The sequence below is a fragment of the Abramis brama genome, assembly GCF_963993115.1.
Source record: "Abramis brama genome assembly, chromosome: 1".
In the NCBI taxonomy this organism is placed as follows: domain Eukaryota; kingdom Metazoa; phylum Chordata; class Actinopteri; order Cypriniformes; family Leuciscidae; genus Abramis; species Abramis brama.
The window spans coordinates 54,585,901-54,605,889 of record NC_139963.1 but is presented as its reverse complement, the minus strand read 5'-3'; the positions used below and the strand labels follow the sequence as shown (position 1 = coordinate 54,605,889).

The window sequence follows — 19,989 nt, the reverse complement described above, 5'->3', positions numbered from 1 at the left end:
AAACTGATCTGATAATGACTCTTTTAGAGCTGCTTTACTCAATCTGTGTTCATTTAGACCTAGAACTGAACTAGAGAGGTAAATGATTAGTTAAATCTGTATTAATGAATGAATTAAAAGAAATTTCATGTTCTGGCTCTTCCTATTTTAGTGTTTAGTTTAGTGTTCTCGACCCAGACCTAAAGTGCTTTGTGTACTTTGCCACTGCTATGCTGTAATAAACTTCATTGTTTGAGATCTTCAACGTCCACATCATGTTTTCTTCCAGAGCTTTGTCTTGTCTTTGCAGCAGAATATGTAAACGCATTCATCCTGCGATATATAATATATATAACCACTCTGAAAAATAAAGTCCAGTCTTTATCAGGAAATACCAGGCAGGGGTCTTCTCCTGGTATAAATTTGCCGGCGCCGTCAGTGGTGTAGAGCGTAACAACTCGAGGCGGTTTATGAAATATGTAACCAAATACACGGTTACTATTCATCAGAAAATCACTTCTCACCCAGTCCATATTTTCATGAAGAAACTTACTGTCTAACTGACATGTTCATGCGGTTTTCTCTGAGCCGTAGTCAGACTTTCCACCATCTCTCCATCCCACTCGCTCTCTGGGGTAAGGTCAAAGGGTCACCATCAATCATTTTGACACATGTTGGAGCATAATCACTACTACTGAACATTGGTAAGTAAAAGGTAAATAATCATGCGATTGCTCTGTCCATAGACTGGTGTCCGAGTCTAAGCCTCGTTCCAGGTGATTGTGAAAGGCTTTTCAATGGGGTGAGATTGTGATGTTGCATCAAACTGCAACTCTTGAATCTGAGGAAGAGGAAGAGATGCAGATTATCAGACAAAATTAAAGCTAAACTACCCAACAACCACAATACGTCAATGTAATGTCAGGAAGACGTTGGATACATTTTTTAAATGACTAAAACTAAATAAAAACACTGTAAAATTTGTACTGTAAAATAACAGTAATCTACTGGCAGCTGTGGTTGCCAGCAATGCACTTTACATTTACAGCCCTCTACTGTTAATTTACAGCTCTTTTTTCTTTATTACAGTATGTTACCATATGGAAGGTAACTCATATCATTTGGGAAACCGAATGCTTCAAAGAGTTTGAGTTTAAAAACTAGTATCTATGCAGATAGCACTGTGAACTGAAAGGGATTTCATATTTCTTAATGTAAAACTGCAAACACCTAATGTTTAACAGTGAATTAAAGGTGCTCTAAGTGATGTCACATGTTTTTTAGGCTGAAACATTTTTTGTCACATACAGCAAACATGTCCTCACTATCCGCTAGCTGCCTGTCCCCTGAACACACTGTAAAAAAAACACGGTCTCTGTAGACAGCCCAGGCTCCACAAACGGCAACAAAAACAAACTGGGCCAACCTGGACCATGAAACATAACAAACAGTGTTCCAGCCAGAGTTCTGGCTCTTGACTACAGCAGCCAAAGAAAAACTAATGTTCAAAAGTCAAGGGTCAAGAGCCCAACTAAAGCAAACACTGATCACCATCATGGTAACATCAAATCTAAACCTCTGTCACCTTTTATTAAGAACTTCTCAAGACATCTAACAGAAATCAAGTCAGTCTGGTTAGTAATAAGTGAAGCTAGTTATGCGGTTTGTGGAGCTGTTTAATCCTCCTCTCCTAAAGATCTTCAGAGATTTGTCTTCTTTGCTCTTAAGTTGATTTCATCTTTTTTTTCTGTTCTTCTTGTTTCTCTTTCCTTCAGTGATTCTGATTGTTAGCAGCAGGTGTTCATCAGTGTCTGAATTAACTCACTTGTTTTTATTCACTCTGTCAAGTGGACTATTTAGTGAACTAATGTAGGGAATAGTGAATGAGAGTATAGGGTGTGATTTGGAACACAGCCTCTGAGTGTCGACTTTGAGCGCTGTTAATTCGCAATATATTCCTGTAGGCTACTTTCTCGAAAATAAAAAATATATCCCCGAATGCATTGTTTTCTATTGTATATTGCTGTTTTAATGGAAAACAGCATGTTACTGTCAAAATCTGGCCAATTTTTACAGTGTAGATTCCATTTTGTTGTCCTTATATGGGTGTTTCTGACAGTGCGAAACTGAAGTATATGTTTGCATGAAGCGTCTGACCTCAGCGTTATATGTGAATTGCAGGTCGACGTCAGGCTGTCCAGTCACGCTCATGGTAACACGAGTGACGGGCGCTGTTACACCCCACACCTTCACCAGACCCAGAGTCAACCTGTCGGCCTCGGCCAGACCGTCTGTGGGAACCATGCTGGTCAGAACACCCTATACAGATCAACACACAGATGTTACACACATATATAAACACACATCACAGCTGTTACACACATATAAACACACAGATGTTACACACATATAAACACACAGCTGTTACACATATCAACACACAGATGTTACACACATATAAACACACAGGACAGCTGTTACACACATATAAACACACAGAACAGATGTTACACTCATATAAACACACAGGACAGCTGTTACACTCATATAAACACACAGGACAGCTGTTACACACATATAAACACACAGAACAGATGTTACACACATATAAACACACAGGACAGCTGTTACACACATATAAACACACAGGACAGCTGTTACACACATATAAACACACAGAACAGATGTTACACTCATATAAACACACAGAACAGATGTTACACTCATATAAACACACAGGACAGCTGTTACACTCATAAACACACAGGACAGCTGTTACACACATATAAACACACAGAACAGATGTTACACTCATATAAACACACAGGACAGCTGTTACACACATATAAACACACAGAACAGATGTTACACTCATATAAACACACAGGACAGCTGTTACACACATATAAACACACAGAACAGATGTTACACTCATATAAACACACAGGACAGCTGTTACACACATATAAACACACAGAACAGATGTTACACTCATATAAACACACAGAACAGATGTTACACTCATATAAACACACAGGACAGCTGTTACACTCATATAAACACACATCACAGCTGTTACACATATAAACACACAGAACAGATGTTACACTCATATAAACACACAGGACAGCTGTTGCACACATATACACACACAGATGTTACACACATATAAACAAAGGACAGCTGTTACACACATAAACACACATCACAGCTATCACACACACACACACACACGCGCGCACACACACACACACGCACGCACACACACAGCAAAAATGTATTTGCTTTTATTTGTGCTTTTGTTGTGATTTTTAGCCTGTTTTTGGATGTTTAGAGTTGATCTGTTTATCTGAATATATTACTTATTGTCAGCATTGTTGAGATTCATATGCTGATTTTTAATATGCTGTAATACGTTTGTATGTGCATCACTCATCGCTCAAATCATTCATAACTGATTGCTGTAATAAGTATAACACACTTTCTATATGGAATTTGACTTCATGAGTTCAGAGAGTCAGGTTTATTTCATAAATATTATCATAATAATGTCATCATAAGTATATATAGACTTTTATTTACTTCTCTTGGCTTTTCTCTTATATATTTCTCTTGGATTTTCTCTCAGCTAAATATAATCTAATTACTTTTATCAGCAAAATCCCCAGAAAAATTGGAATACATTTTTTTTTTTGTATCAATAATCGCACACCCCTTTTTGTTTAAAGTGCAAAATAAAGTTAGAAACAGAGAAAGTGCAGGTTACATTACCTTTTTACGGCTAATAGTGAGGTTCTTAGCGATGACCTGTACAAAGCGACAGTCAGCCGGGTCAGCCGTCATCTCACCACGCAGATTGCGCATCAGCATCTTATGGACATAGAGCATGTTTGATTATTAAGTGATTTAAAACAAGTAATACTTATTATCTAATTATTAATATTTACAAATTAAATTATTACACTGCTTTTTGTTATTTGAAAAACTCAAATACAAATCAAATTCTTGTGCACTGTAAAAAAGAATACATTGATTTTATTAATATCTAATTAATAAAAATGAGGCAACAGATTACAAGCAATATTATTAATTAAATTTAACAAATTAGAATTGAGTAATAATTAATCAAATGAATTCCTTAAAAGTTAACCATTTAAAATGAGTAAAATGTACAAAATATCTTTTATTGCCAACATTGAAGACACCTGGTGTTAACAAGCAGAATCACTGAAGGAGAAAACCATAATTAAAGTCACCATTGTGGAGATCAGTGTGTGTTTTAGTTGGGCTCTTGAACCTTAAATCATTTACTTTAAGTTTTGTTCGGCTGCTGTACATGAGTTATAACAGCCAGATGAACAAATAGAAAAGGTGATCTGATGGTGTTGGTTGTGTTTTAACATAATCATTATTTCACAATCATTAGACCTGAATCACTGAATAGAGTCCAATTTATGAGATAAGTTAACTTTATTAATTACAGCAGTATAATATTTTTAGCCTTTTCAATGAAATCCAAATGATCAAATCAATAATAAAAAATATATATATTTATTTTTTTTTATTTATTTTTTTTAGGCACAAACACACATCAAGATTTTGTGTATGAATCTCAGCAATGGTGACGAACAGATCACCTCTGAACATAAGCTCATTATTTATTCATGCAGCAATGCATGATGGGAGCCATGAATGAGTTTTGATTGGTGGAACCCAGAATGCACTGCAACATGCTTTATAAATGTCACCATTGTTGAGATTCACAGGCTGATTATTGATGTCTGTGTGTCTCCTTTTTATGTAAGAGAAACTTTTTAGAAATTATTTGCCTTACATTGTAAAAGTTAAAAAAATATTATGCCGTACAAGGCCAGTGCTGCTATAATTAATAAAGTAAACCTAATTCATAAATTGGACTCTATGAGTTCAGTGATTCAGGTCAAATGATTGTGAAATAATGATTATGTTAAAACACAACCAACTCCATTACATCACCTTTTCTATTTGTTCATCTGGCTGTTATGACTCATGTACAGCAGCCAAACAAAACTTAAAGTTAATAATTTAAGGTCAAGAGCCCAACTAAAACACACACTGATCTCCACAATGGTGACTTTAATTATGGTTTTCTCCTTCAGTGATTCTGCTTGTTAACACCAGGTGTCTTCAATGTTGGCAATAAAAGATATTTTGTAAATTTTACTCATTTTAAATGGTTAACTTTTAAGGAATTCATTTGATTAAATATTACTCAATTCTAATTTGTTAAATTTAATTAATAATATTGCTTGTAATCTGTTGCCTCATTTTTATTAATTAGATATCAATAAAATCAATGTATTCTTTTTTACAGTGTGGTAGCCTACAACTAACATGCAGAAAGAAAGAAAGAAAGAAAGAAAGAAAGAAAGAAAGAAAGAAAGAAAGAAAGAAAGAAAGAAAGAAAGAAAGAAAGAAAGAAAGAAAGAAAGAAAGAAAGAAAGAAATACTGTATTCAATTCAATAGATCTCTTAAAATATCAACAACAATACATTAAACAAACTAAAGTTAGTTCAGGTTGCAAAATGTTGTGTGATGCCCCCATTAATTAAATCATGTAATACAAAATAAAACAACTTATTAGCTTGAAAAATATATTGAAAACTTTTTTAATGCTCATTACTTAAGGGTTACACCAAATGACATTTCTTAAATACAATATGTGAAAATATAATATGTCAAAAATAAAATGTGCACTTTCATGTGTACTTACCAAAGAAAGAACTTGTTAATATTGGGTAACTACATGGGTTAAGGTTAGGTTTAGGGGTAGGCACAGGGTTATTACTCAGTTATTGTAATAACTATTATAAGTACATATATGTACATGGGGAACAGGACTGTAAAATGCAGTGTTACCCAAACATGAATACAAGGAGTATGGCTAAGAACTTGGCATCTGTATTTTAAATTTGATATTCAAAATTATTTTTACTGTCATTCAAAAGTTTGGCGTCATTATGATTTTTTCAAAGAAGTCTCTTACTGTATTTAAATTGAATACAATAAAAAAAGGAACATTGTGATATATTATTATATATTAATAAGTACATTTTAAAATAATAGTTTTCAATTGTGATATATTTTAACATGTGTGATGTAAAGACGTTTTTCCATACCTGCTTCTTCTCTTCTGTGCTGAGGTCTTGTTTTGCCAGCACATAGGAGAGTTTTGAAAGAGCAGCTTCTGCGGTCATATCACATCCAGCGATCACACCGGCTTCATGCAGAGCCTGAGAGAGAATATTAAATCACACACTCCTGGAATACACACACATAAGGCTTTTCTAACTTTAGTTAGTGTGTAATGTTGCTGTTTGAGCATAAAAACATCTGCAAAGTTACAACGCTCAAAGTTCAAAGCAAAGGGAGATATTTTCTTTTAAAGAAATCGTTTTTTAAAGCTGCAGTCCGTAGCTTTTTTGGGTTAAAAATGATCCAAAATAAATGTTTGAGCAAGTACATAACCAGCCAGTGTTCAACACTATCTGCTTGCCTTTGCTCGATTCAAAACGGTAAGCTTGTAATAATGTTTTTAATTCCAGTGGTACTGGTGGATTTCTGCTGGAAATTCGAGCATGTCTTTGTGTCATTACGTCACATCTGTACACATAAAGTCACATCTGTCCACATAAAGAAGGAGTCTCGGCTAGTAGGCTATGAGTGTGAGGATGTTGGAGGTGGAGATTTATAGCCTTTCTCGCAGCACTTGATATAATTAAACTTGTCAATTTGATGGCGGATCCAGAAAGGTTCAAACGACAATCACCAGTGACAATGGGAGATTCACCCATTGTAAAACGCGAAAGACTTCGGAAATAAAGAGACTGCAACCCTGACGGCCCATGCGAAAACAAGGATAAATCATTAACAATTTGAGAACAATAATTTGCATGGTTTGACGTGATATGATAAGCGATCGCTAGATTTAATTGGCGCAATTTACTGCAATGCTTTTTTCCCCATAGTTGGTCAGAATAAAAGTGGATGTTACTTACTTGTTCAGATGACATTTTCTGGTGAAAATTCTTATGTTGGTCATTCTTCCAAAAAGTAAAATCTGTGATTGTGAATGCCAGTATTCACACCGGCGGCGACTGACAGCCGCACATTCTCCTCAAAACATTGGATTCATCCGCGCAACGCACGTAAAGTTGATAATTCTATTGACATCACTAACCCTACAATTTACATAAACCCCGCCCCCTGAACACGATTTATAGATTACCAAACAGAATATGCTAATCAATGACTAGAAGATAACTACACATAACCTACATAAATTCACCAACTTAACCATTCAGAAATGTTGTCTACATGTTGTCACTTCTTCTTGAGTCTTTCCATCATTGTCTGACCCCGGTTTGAACATAAGGCTAAACGTTTTTGAAATTTTCAGTGCTTGACTGCGTGAGGTAAAGTGTGTAAAGTTAAAACTTTAAGGGTCATGAGCCCAACTAAAGCAAACATTGATTTTTATTTTTTTTCTCCTTCAGTGATTCTGCTTGTTAACATCAGGTATCTTCAATAATGGTCAATCATCACTCAAATTAAGTACACAAGTATATAAAATATATATAAAATTGTTCTAGTGGGTTTTTTTTGGATAGTTTTTATCAAAAAATCTTACATATTGTGCCTTTAAGCAAACTCCCATACCTGTCCAGTGGCGTATGTGGCCGTGACCGTGCCCCGCAGGCACTGGGTGCAGTTGATCATGATGAGTCCTCTCTCGGTCGCTTCACGGATCGCATCCAGCAGGTCAGGACAGTTGTCGGGGGCGTTACCGCTGCCGTAGGTCTCCAATACGATCCCGTCCATCTTCTGCAAGAACTTCTTGACCTGATCAGAAAATGGATCTCATTTAAACATCTGAAACTCCAGAAAGTTCAGCCAAAAATGAAACTTCTGCCATTATTTACTAACAATTTAAAAATAAGGAACATGTTCATGCACTGAATGAAGAGATTTGCCAAAAATAATTGTCCAGATAAAGGCAGATATTACCACACGCCGCAGCCTTACTGTATCAGCGGTGATTCCTGGGAAGAGTCGCAGGAGACCCACATTACTGTTCCACTGTGTGTTGACCGTGAATTTGGCGGTTGGATTGGCTCGCACCACAGCATCCCAGTTAACTAAAGAGAAAGAAATAAAACATAATATTCAAAATAACACATCTGAAATATATATATATATATATATATATATATATATAATATATATATATATATATATATATATATATATATATATATATATATATATATATATATATAAATTCACTATGGACCACTTTTACGATTATTAAAAACTACAAAGATATTTGAGGGGAAAAGGAGGGAAAAAAATAATACAAATGACAAAAACACAAAAACATATATATATATTTAAAAAATCCACTATGGATATTTCAATAATGTTATCGCATCCTTTTTGGAGCTTAAAGGGATAGTTCACCCAAAAATTAAAATTCTGTCATCATTTTCTTTCTTCCGCTGAAAACAAACGAATGTTAAAGAATGTCTGAAGATATACCTTCCTGTTCCGGGGTACGCTGGCGTGTTTTGCTGCCGCTCCTGTTACTGGATTTTAACATATTTTTTATATTATTCAATTTTTAAGTTTATTTGAGTCTTGTGCTTCACCTGGGCTAACGTTAACGTAAACTACAGCGTGGATTTGGATTATTCCCTTGCTTCGCCAGTGAGCAGGGACGTGCGGTCAGGGTAGGCAGGGTAGGCAGTGCCTCACCAAAGGAAATGTTGACATTACATTTATTAATTCCAAGAACTTTATTAACCCTCTGGGGTCTAAGGTGTTTTTGGGGTCCTTGAGATGTTCTGACATGCCCTGACATTTTTGCTTTTTTCAGTTGCTTATAAACATATTAATGGCAAAAAAAAAATACACACTATTTAGCACAAACAGGACTACCATGAAATGTGAGCAACAAGAATGTACATGTCTGCATTTTTGAGAGAATAATGTTTATGCGTGGTTATTGAAAAAACTAAAAACTAAAGTTTCTGAAATAAGGCCATAAAACACATTCTAAATATGTGCCAATAAGACTTTTGTCTAATGGATGTCATTGCCTAGTGTTTTTTCTTCAAAATAAAGTGAAAATCACCCTGCCTTATCATTCACATAACACAATACATTGATTTGAATTTTGCAAAGCACTTTCTGTTTGGAAAGGCCATATGCGGAGTGGGCGTCAACGGTCATGTATATGTAGTGGTTCACACCTTAGGAGACAATGGGGCCCGCATACTTAATTAGCCATTCATTCAGGTGAGTCACTGAGCCACAAGAATGCAAGAGCAACAGTTGGAAGCATCTCAATTCTTCTTTATTTTTCCTCATATTGTGCTTGCAATTTGGCCTATAATATCCAAGGAAAACATGTCTAGTAATTGTGCAGTTAATTCTCATACTGTATTTTCAGTTTTGGAATATTTATGCTCTCCCCAAATTTGTCAATAATAAAACACAATAAAAGTTATTTAAAGAAAAGGCTTATATTTACCTTTTAATAGTTTGTTTACATCTACCTTATAAATATATTTTTTTTATTAAAAAGGTTACAATTACAACAACAATTCAAGTGTAATCTTTCTTTGTAAAAACTAAAGTATACATTTTATCATACATATTTCAAAGTTAAGGATTTGATTGATTATTTGATAACTTTATTTTTGACAAAACATATTATATTTAACATAAGCAAATATTGGCAAACAAAAGCTTATTTGAGGTGGCAGATATTTTACATTAAAAATGTATAATCTATCCAAAACTAATCAACGAAATGTTGTCTTTCATATGTCTGTAACATAGGTCTTTCATTTTTATTATAAGAAATATAAATGTTAATTTGCAGTTTAAATCCAGGAAATTTGTTAATGAAAAAAATATTAAAAGTAAGATACAATTGATACAAAACGAAATTCGTTTTAAAGAAAGGATTTGTACTTTCTGTTTTGAGGTCTCTGTGAAAGTTTGAAAGTCTTTTAGTGATTTTTTTAGAGCGCTCGCGTCCATAACGGAGAATATTGTCTCGTAATATTGTTTTTTCCTCATAAATGCGAACACGAAAAATAAAAGACGACTTTTAAGTAAAACTTACTCCGAAATTGTGTTCTCGGCGGAATTCGCTCTTCAAAATGCTGCCGTTCGTCGTCTGAGTTACAATCTTCCTCTGAGGAAAAGGTGCATTCTTCCTCGCTGTCCAGAATCATCTGAAGGGCATCTTTATTACCGGAGAAGCGTTTCATACTCAAAACGCGATGAACTATCAGTAAGTCTGATGAAGAAACTTTTTTATGGCATTGATCGAGGGGCGTATGCGATGCATACTAGATCACCTAACTATTTACATGTGAATCGCGCCGGGGGCGGGGCGGCCTCAGCACATTATAGAGATAATGAAGCAGAAGGAAAAACGGTACCTCTCCTTGCTTTCAAACGGATTACATGAGTTGAAAACATTTGTTTTTTATATAAATTACTTCATTTAAAAGAGGAGATTTCAAGCTTCATAAAGACATATCTCACGTGCCTGTGTGAGAAGTATTCGCTGAGTTATGATTCATTTTCGGACGCGTTTCAGAATGGACTACACGGACAGAAAGAAGGCAGAACTCGCTTCGTGTTTATTTTTCTTTATTTGTCGAAAAGCACAACACTATGTTTTTATTGTGAGTATACACAAAAATAATACACATTTAACAGAATCGATTGATGTATGAAACTTGTTTTGTAAAATCAAAGTCAAAAGAGTATTTTGGGTCTTAATTCAACTCATAAGGAAAAAAGCGAGCAGATCACGCCGGCGTGATCTCCGACCTCTGAGGGTTAATTCACCACATTATGATTTATTTTATTCCAAATATTAATTTTTGTAACAAATTCTCAGGAATACACATATAATATACAAATTTTGCCATTGTTTGCTCCTAAAACCATTGTTTCATGCAGGAAATTCAAGGCCATGGCCATTGAGGCAGAGGTTAGCAGTGCCTCTTTGGTCCATAGAACGTAGTTTACGTAGGTTTGCGCATGCGCAGTCAGTTCTCATGCTGTCTTGAATTATCAACATTGAGGCAGAGACCGAGCTTGCTTCATGTCACGTGATCCACTCACTCTCACTCAATCCGTGCTTCCCGATCTAGCGGCGCCTAGCGTTGGCTGTCAACAGGCCCGGGGTGGGTAATCGGGAGAATTCCCGGTGGGCCGCTTCACTTTTGGGCCGGTCGAGGATTTTTTTTTTTCACATTTGTCACGTTAGTTACATTAGGCTACACACGTTCCGCATTCTGACACCGCAGCGCGCAGCCTCTGCATAGGTTGTGCCATGTGAGGGAGTTCTCCCCTCCCCTCCTATAGAGTTGGTTGGGTCCATAGCCCGTCTTTTCCAAAACGTTTTCTCAGGTAACTACCGCGGCACCGCCGGCGCCTACCGATAGCTGGGCCGGCCCGGTAGCTATGCGTCAGGGAGGATGGATGGGAGGAAGAGGCCAGGAGGTATGGAAGCTTGTTTCCGCCACAGAATAAAACATTTTAAAAGATAATTGCGACTTTTTATCTCACAATGAATTCTGTCATTATTTCTCAGAATTGCGTGAAATAAAGTCACAATTACGTGTTATAAAGTCAGAATTGCGAGATATAAAGTCAGAATTGTGTGAAATAAAGTCGCAATTGCTTCTTATAAAGTCTAAGTGAATTATTATTTAACCTTTACATTATTTGTTGAACCATGGCATTAATACAAACTACACAATAGTGACTAGGCTGCTTGTCGGTTCGCTGACACCGCGCCGCCTCCCTCTTACTGTGTCCCGCACAAAACATTTGTTTGTTGGATAAGTCATAAGATAGATGTGTCCATTAATTTGATTATTAGATTTGATTGTGCATTAGCCTCACATATGACTGACTTTGCTGTATGCAGGCAGCGATGTGATGATGCCTGATATGAACTTGGGTTGCTACATTAACTGAATGAATATATGCCACATTGATAGGTCACAGCCTACCCATGACAAGATTTCACCGCACGTTACTGCCAGTGAGGATTGTGTGACTTTGTTCTCGCAGTGTGCTACGGAGTTTGACTTTGTGCTCGCTACAGCATAAACGTTGAACTACAGCGTGGATTTGGATTATTCCCCCGTTCCGCCTATCTGTGAGGATTGTGTGACTTTGTTCTCGCAGTGTGCTACGGAGTTTGACTTTGTGTTTGCTGTGCGCTAAAGAGATTCAATGGGAGTAACCTGCACTGTGTAACTCCGGATCTTTGCCTCAATTCGGCTATTTATGTGGTCTGTACGACGTGGTGCTTGCAGTTGTACTACGGAGATCCATTTGGAACAACCCGCATTGTGTTATTTTGGATCTTCATCTCAATTCACCTAACTTTAATGGACATGTAGGTGAGGGGAACAGAGGTGATGAGAAGGTTATGGGTAGGTATGGCCTAAAGGAGAGAAATGTGGAAGGGCAGATGGTGGTAGATTTTGCTAAAAGGATGGAAATGGCAGTGGTGAATACGTATTTTAAGAAGAAGGAGGATCATAGGGTGACCTATAAGAGTGGAGGAAGGTGCACACAGGTGGACTATGTTCTATGTAGGAGATGCAACCTGAAGGAGATTGGAGACTGTAAGGTGTTGGCAGGGGACAGTGTAGCTAGACAGCATCGGATGGTGGTCTGTAGGATGGTTTTGGAGGCGAAGAAGAAGAGGAGGAGAGTAAGGACTGAAAGAAGAATAAGATGGTGGAAACTGAAGGAGGAAGACTGTAGTGTGAGGTTCAGGGAAGAGGTCAGACAGAGGCTCGGTGGTGGTGAAGAGGTGCTGGATGATTGGGAAACTACCGCAGGAGTGATGAGGGAGGCAGCTAGAAAGGTACTTGGTGTGACATCTGGAAATAGAAAGGAAGACAAGGAGACGTGGTGGTGGAATGAGGAAGTGCAGGGGAGCATAAGGGGAAAGAGGTTAGCAAAACAGAAGTGGGATCGACAGGGTGATGAGAAAAGTAGGCAGGAGTACAAGGAGATGCGACAACAGGTAAAGAGGGATGTGGCGAAAGCCAAGGAAAAGGCATACGAGGAGCTGTATGAGAGGTTGAACACTAAGGAAGGAGAAAAGGATTTGTACCGATTGGCCAGGCAGAGAGATCGAGCTGGGAAGGATGTGTTGCAAGTTAGAGCAATAAAGGATGGAGATGGAAATGTGTTGACTAGTGAGGAGAGTTTGTTGAGAAGATGGAGGGAGTATTTTGAGCAGCTGATGAACGAGGAAAATGAGAGAGAGAGAAGGTTGGATGATGTGGTGTTAGTAAAGCAGGAAGTGGATAGGATTAGTAAGGAGGAAGTGAGAGCAGCGATTAAGAGGATGAAGAGTGGAAAGTCGGTTGGACCAGATGACATACCGGTAGAAGCATGGAGATGTTTAGGAGAGATGGCAGTGGAGTTTTTAACCAGATTGTTTAACAAGATTTTGGAAGGTGTGAGGATGCCTGAGGAATGGAGAAGGAGTGTGCTGGTACCAATCTTTAAGCATAAGGGAGATGTGCAGAACTGCAGTAACTACAGGGGAATTAAGTTGATCAGTCACACCATGAAGGTATGGGAAAGAGTAGTGGAAGCCAGGCTGAGAGAAGAGGTGACCATCTGTGAGCAACAGTATGGTTTCATGCCGAGGAAGAGCACCACAGATGCCTTATTTGCTTTGAGAACGTTGATGGAGAAGTATAGAGAAGGACAGAAGGAGCTGCATTGTGTATTTGTGGATTTAGAGAAAGCGTACGACAGAGTGCCAAGAGAGGAGTTGTGGTATTGTATGAGGAAGTCAGGTGTGTCAGAGAAGTATGTGTGGGTGGTGCAGGACATGTATGAGGACAGTGTGACTGCAGTGAAGTGTGCAGTAGGAACGACAGACTGGTTCAAGGTGAAGGTTGGACTGCATCAAGGATCGGCCCTGAGCCCTTTCCTGTTTGCAGTGGTGATGGACAGGTTGACGGACGAGGTCAGACAGGAGTCTCCCTGGACTATGATGTTTGCGGATGATATTGTGATTTGTGGTGAGAGTAGTGAGCAGGTTGAGAAGAGCCTGGAGAGGTGGAGGTACGTGCTGGAGAGGAGGGGAATGAAAGTCAGTAGGAGTAAGACAGAGTACATGTGCGTAAATGAGAGGGAGGGCAGTGGAGTGGTGCGGTTACAGGGAGAAGAGGTGAAGAAGGTGGAGGAGTTCAGGTACCTGGGGTCAACAGTGCAAAGTAATGGAGAGTGTGTTAGGGAAGTGAAGAAAAGAGTGCAGGCAGGGTGGAGTGGGTGGAGAAGAGTGTCAGGAGTGATTTGTGATAGTAGAGTATCTGCAAGAATGAAAGGAAAAGTCTATAGGACTGTGGTGAGACCTGCGATGTTGTATGGATTAGAGACAGTGGCATTGAGTAAAAGGCAGGAAGCGGAGCTGGAGGTAGCAGAGCTGAAGATGTTAAGGTTTTCGTTGGGAGTGACGAGGATGGACAAGATTAGAAATGAGTTTATTAGAGGGACAGCGCATGTTGGACGTTTTGGTGACAAGGTGAGGGAGGCGAGATTGAGATGGTTTGGACATGTGCAGAGGAAGGACATGAATTATATTGGTAGGAGAATGCTGAGGATGGAGCCACCAGGAAGGAGGAAAAGAGGAAGACCAAGGAGGAGGTTCATGGATGTGGTGAGGGAAGACATGCAGGTAGTTGGTGTAAAAGAGGCAGATGTAGAGGACAGGGTGGTATGGAGACGGATGATCCGCTGTGGCGACCCCTAATGGGAGCAGCCGAAAGAAAAAGAAGAAGATCTCAATTCACCTAACGTTACTGTGTGGATTATACGGCGTCCTGCAGTGTGCAACTGAGGTTTGCGAGTGGCACTTACCGATCATGGTGTTAAGGTACACTACACGCACACTTTTGAAGTTAAATCAGTACTGTTATTGCCTAAATAAAAACTCTTACAATCTCTGTCGAGATGCTGGACTGTTACGTCCTAAGCCATATATCCATCGAGGTTTGAGCCGCAGCCTTGCTGTCTCATCCTCTCAGAATGTCTACAGGTATGTCCCTACATGTCGACGTAAGACCAAAAAACTGTTTCATACTAGTGCTGTTGTTCACAGTAATTTAATTTCAGTTCCCCGCGTGGAAAATAAACCTTTGCTATCTCCATTACAAAGCAAGGCTTATGCAGCTTTATTCAATGCGCGGTCTGTGAACAACAAAGCATTGCTTTTAGCGGATTTTCTTACAGATAAAAAGCTAGACCTGTTGTTTTTAACTGAAACTTGGCATAAAGAAAATTATGGGCTTCTGTTTAATCAGATCACTCCAGCGGGCTTTGGAGTACTAGATCTCCCGAGGATAACTGGCAGAGGTGGAGGCATTATTGTGCTATATAACTTGAAGTTCCGCATAAGCTCTGTGACTATCCCCCAGTTTTCATCATTTGAATGTCTGGTCTTGAGTATCTCTGCTCCTGTCTCCACCATCATCGCTACAATCTATAAACCACCTAAGGCCAAGACACACGCAGCTTTCTTATTAGAGTTCGCAGACCTCCTGTCGATGTTGACTATGAAGTTTGACAGAATTCTAATTGTGGGCGATTTCAATATACATGTTGACCAGAGTGACTCAGGGACGGCCAAGGAATTTCTGTCACTAATTGACTGTTTCAGCCTCACACAGTTTGTAACGGACCCAACTCACAACAAGGGTCATACTCTAGATCTTGTGATAGCTAATGGCTCGTTTGTATCACAGTTTTCATCTATTGACATTGGTTTGTCTGACCACTCAGCTGTCTTTTTTAACCTTGAACTGTATCATACAAATGAGCTTACCACCCGAACAGTAACCTACCGGAAGTGGAAGTCTATCGACCAGGCAGCTTTCTCCAATTCGGTGGTTTCCATCTTAAGTGACCTTCATCCCTCATCACTGGAGGAGAGAGTTTTGCATCTAAATTCCACTCTTGCTACTAATCTTGACACTTTTGCTTCTCTATTGTCACGAAAAGTCACATATGTCCGATCTGCCCCTTGGTACAATGACAATCTACGTTCTAAAAAGGCTGCTTGTCGGAAAAAGGAACGCAAATGGCGTCTTACTGGGCAGAGTGTCTACTATCAAGAGTGGAAAGATCTTCTGCAGGAATATCGAGTTCTTTTGGAGATTGAAAGATCCTCTTTTTTCTCTCAGACTATTGAAAATAATCAAAATAACCCCAGACACTTGTTCCAAACCATAAACAGACTGCTTCAAGTTAATCAGTCTGCCACGCCTGCTTCCCAACAGCTCTGTGACTCTTTTTTAAGTTTTTTTAATTCAAAAATTGACAATGTCCATAAAGACATTCATGCTAACTTTGACTGTGCCACTCCACCCTTTTGTGCACCTGGGTTCACTGGTGTTCTTTTCACTGACTTTACATTACTGGATTCTGAGGTTCTTTCAAGGGAGGTATCCAGCATGAAATCAACTACTTGCTTGCTGGACCCAATTCCTACGGATTTATTAAAATCTTGCTTCCCTGTGTGGTGCCAAATTATCCTTAGAATTATAAATGAATCATTGAAAACTGGGATCGTTCCAGCAGTGTTAAAGACTGCTGCTGTTACGCCAGTACCAAAGAAAGAAAATGTTCCTAGGGATGATTTTAACAACTTTCGTCCCATTTCTAATCTTCCCTGTTTGGCAAAAATACTTGAGCGTGTTGTTGCCTCTCAACTTTGTAATCATCTTACAACCAATAACCTCTTTGAACCCCTTCAGTCAGGTTTTCGTAAATTTCACAGCACTGAAACAGCGTTGGTCAAAGTTACCAATGACTTGTTAATGGCTTCGGATTCTGGTTCTACCTCACTTCTCATTCTTCTTGACCTTAAAGCTGCCTTCGATACTGTGGATCACGGTCTTTTACTTTCCCGTCTAAAAACTGCCTTTGGTGTATCTGGTACAGTTTTGGACTGGTTCAAATCTTATTTTACCGACCGTACCCATTTTGTCTCGATGGGTGGCTTTAGGTCTGACACTCGTCCGGTGTTCACAGGTGTTCCTCAGGGATCAGTTCTGGGCCCACTACTTTTTAATATTTATCTGTCTCCACTTGGACATCTGTTGCAATCTCTCGGTCTTAATTACCACTTATATGCAGACGACACTCAAATATACATCCATTCTAAACCTGGCGAAGACATTGATGCTCTTTATCTTTCTGGCTGTATTTCTGAGATTAAGGTATGGATGAATAATAACTTTCTTTGCCTGAACAGTGGGAAAACTGAGGTCATGCTTATAGGTTCCCTTCATCAAATTTGCAAAGCAGCTCCACTATCCCTGTCTGTTGATGGCTCTGTTTTAGAGACCCAGAGTAAGATGAGGAACCTTGGTGTAATTTTTGACACCAGCCTCACTTTTGATTATTTTGTACAGAACACTGTGAAGGCATCTTTTTTCCACCTTAGAAATATAGCCAGACTGCGTCCCATCCTAAATCTATCTGTTGCCGAGAAACTGATTAATTCATTTGTGGTCACGAGACTGGATTATTGTAATGCAGTTCTAGCTGGAGTTTCCAAATCTACAATTAACAAATTGCAATATGTCCAGAATTCAGCAGCCCGGATTCTGACGGGAACCGGAAAATTCGAACATATCACCCCAGTCTTGAAGTCTTTACACTGGTTACCGGTTAAGTTCCGCGTTGACTTTAAGGTCATGATGTTAACATATAAGGCTTTACATGGCTTAGCACCGCAATACTTGTCTGGTTTACTAAACAGTTACACTCCAGCACGTAGACTACGCTCTTCACAGTGTCACTTATTAACTGTTCCACAAACGCACCTAAAATCTATGGGTGACAGGGCCTTTTCTGTTTATGCTCCAAACCTTTGGAACTCTTTACCGCGTGAACTCAGGGAAGCACAGACTTTGGGTATTTTTAAAGTTCTTCTCAAAACTTATTTTTTTAAGCATGCATTTGATTGCTGATGCCTTCGCGGTTGGTGTATTGTAGCTTTTATTATTCATTTTTGCTGTTTATGTTATTATTAATTTCCGCTTTTTGGTGGATTGTGATTTTATGTTCAGCGCTTTGAGAAGCCACTTTTAAAGGCGCTTTATAAAATAAAGCTTATTATTATTATTATTATTAAGTCAATGGGGCCCATTAACTGCTTGGTCACCCATATTCTTCAAAATATCTCTATTTTGTGTTCAGTAGAAAAAAGTACTTCATACAGGTTTGGAACAATTTGAGGGTGAGTAAATGATGAATCCATTTTTGGGTAAACTATCCCTTTAAAAGCCTCAGTCCTAAATAATTGTACGTAATTGCATTGAAAAGAGCAACTATTCTATAAATAGACCCACATGGGACTAAGACTGTAAATGTTGATAAATGTTCTGATAAATGTTATCAGAACAGGAATCACTTTTGAGGTCGACTTCAGCGATGGCTAACGGCGGCAGGTTTGGTGAGGTAAATGCGTCAAAGCTTCCAGAGTCCACTTTGGTGACACGATTGCCCCTGTACAGCTTATGATGAAAATACAGACAAACCTGTGAAGAAAGACGCAAAAGGGATATTTTTCATGTCCATTACTCAATTTAAACGGTTTCATTTTTTATACAATAATAATTATTATACAATTATTACAATAATTTTATTGTTATTACAATTATTGTATAATAAAGTATATTTATTTTGCTTCATTAGCAGAAACAAAATGTACTTCAAAACTTTTAATCATCTCAAAGGACACTTAAAACCACATTTAATCAAATATTATTTCCTGTATTTTATTAAACTATCTTCCATATTTTCAGTCTGTCATACTTTCAGTCAATATCGTCAGTCTGTGGGGGCAGTGTTTCATAACACCACCCAAATGTAAGCGCAAAGAAAGAAGGCATAACTTTTATTCTCGCTGTATGTCATGCCATGTCGTGGAGACGCTGTGTTTTGCTTTGCAAAAGCCAAACTACTGTAACGTCTCCAGGTAGACGAAGAAGAAGGCAAACACGAAGATACAAATTATAACAAAGGTTTAATTATCACAACAGATTTCAACAGGCGAATATACGAAACAGTGTGCTATGCACAAACAGAGTGCTCTTTACACAAACAATGACCGGCCTACTGAAAGAGTGAAAACCAGGAACTTAAATACACAGAGAAAATAAATGCAAAACAGGTGATAAAGATAATGACTAACTAGACACTGATAAACTAATTAACAAGACACAGATGATAGAACTGAACTAATGGGGGTAACCAAGGAAACAGAATGAACTAATAAGACAAGACTAAACTAGACAGAACAGATGAAAACAAACTAAAAGTCCATGACAAACGTGACAACTACTTTGTTTGGCCTTCCAAAAGAGGGCACAATTAGAAAACCATGCTTAAGCTTTATTTACAACACTGTTTCAGAACAGTAAAACCCAAATATTTGACTGGTTCTAAAAAAGGCTGATTCTAGAAAGCAATTCCATATTTGCATGTATATTCTGGCGCTTCTGACTCACACGGCCTGTAAGTATGTTTTCATATTTTAAGAATTTGCTTCTGTATATTCAAACTCACCTCAGGAATGACATACTCTCCTGCTATCAACAACGCCCCCAAGAGGTTCTCCCTCCCATCATTCCTCCTCTCAATGGGCACCTGCCAACATACATAATGGTAATAGTGAAGTTAACATGATACTTTTTAGATGACCACTTGTTAAATGTTAATATTGGAGGATACACACACACACACACACACACACACACACACGCACACACACACACACACACACACACATATATATATATATATATATATATATATATATATATATATATATATATTGAACAAAATTATAAATGCAACTTTTGTTTTTGCCCCCATTTTTCATGAGCTGAACT

The 19,989-nt window shown here is 38.2% G+C and overlaps 1 protein-coding gene across 1 annotated transcript in view; it reads right to left on the bottom strand.

The window, feature by feature from the left end:
* Positions 1–739: 739 nt before the first annotated feature.
* LOC311081690 (L-asparaginase 1-like) overlaps positions 740–19,989 on the bottom strand; it is a gene marked incomplete at its 3' end in the record, with an annotated part of 34,168 nt that continues 14,918 nt past the window's right edge. The window contains exons 6-13 of the mRNA XM_084112315.1: positions 19,664–19,744; positions 18,507–18,633; positions 8,045–8,157; positions 7,679–7,861; positions 6,139–6,252; positions 3,751–3,849; positions 2,137–2,298; positions 740–820 (exon numbers count right to left, since the gene is read on the bottom strand). Of these exons, the coding sequence (XP_083968441.1) occupies positions 740–820; positions 2,137–2,298; positions 3,751–3,849; positions 6,139–6,252; positions 7,679–7,861; positions 8,045–8,157; positions 18,507–18,633; positions 19,664–19,744 (960 nt within the window). The remainder of the gene's footprint in view (positions 821–2,136; positions 2,299–3,750; positions 3,850–6,138; positions 6,253–7,678; positions 7,862–8,044; positions 8,158–18,506; positions 18,634–19,663; positions 19,745–19,989) is intronic.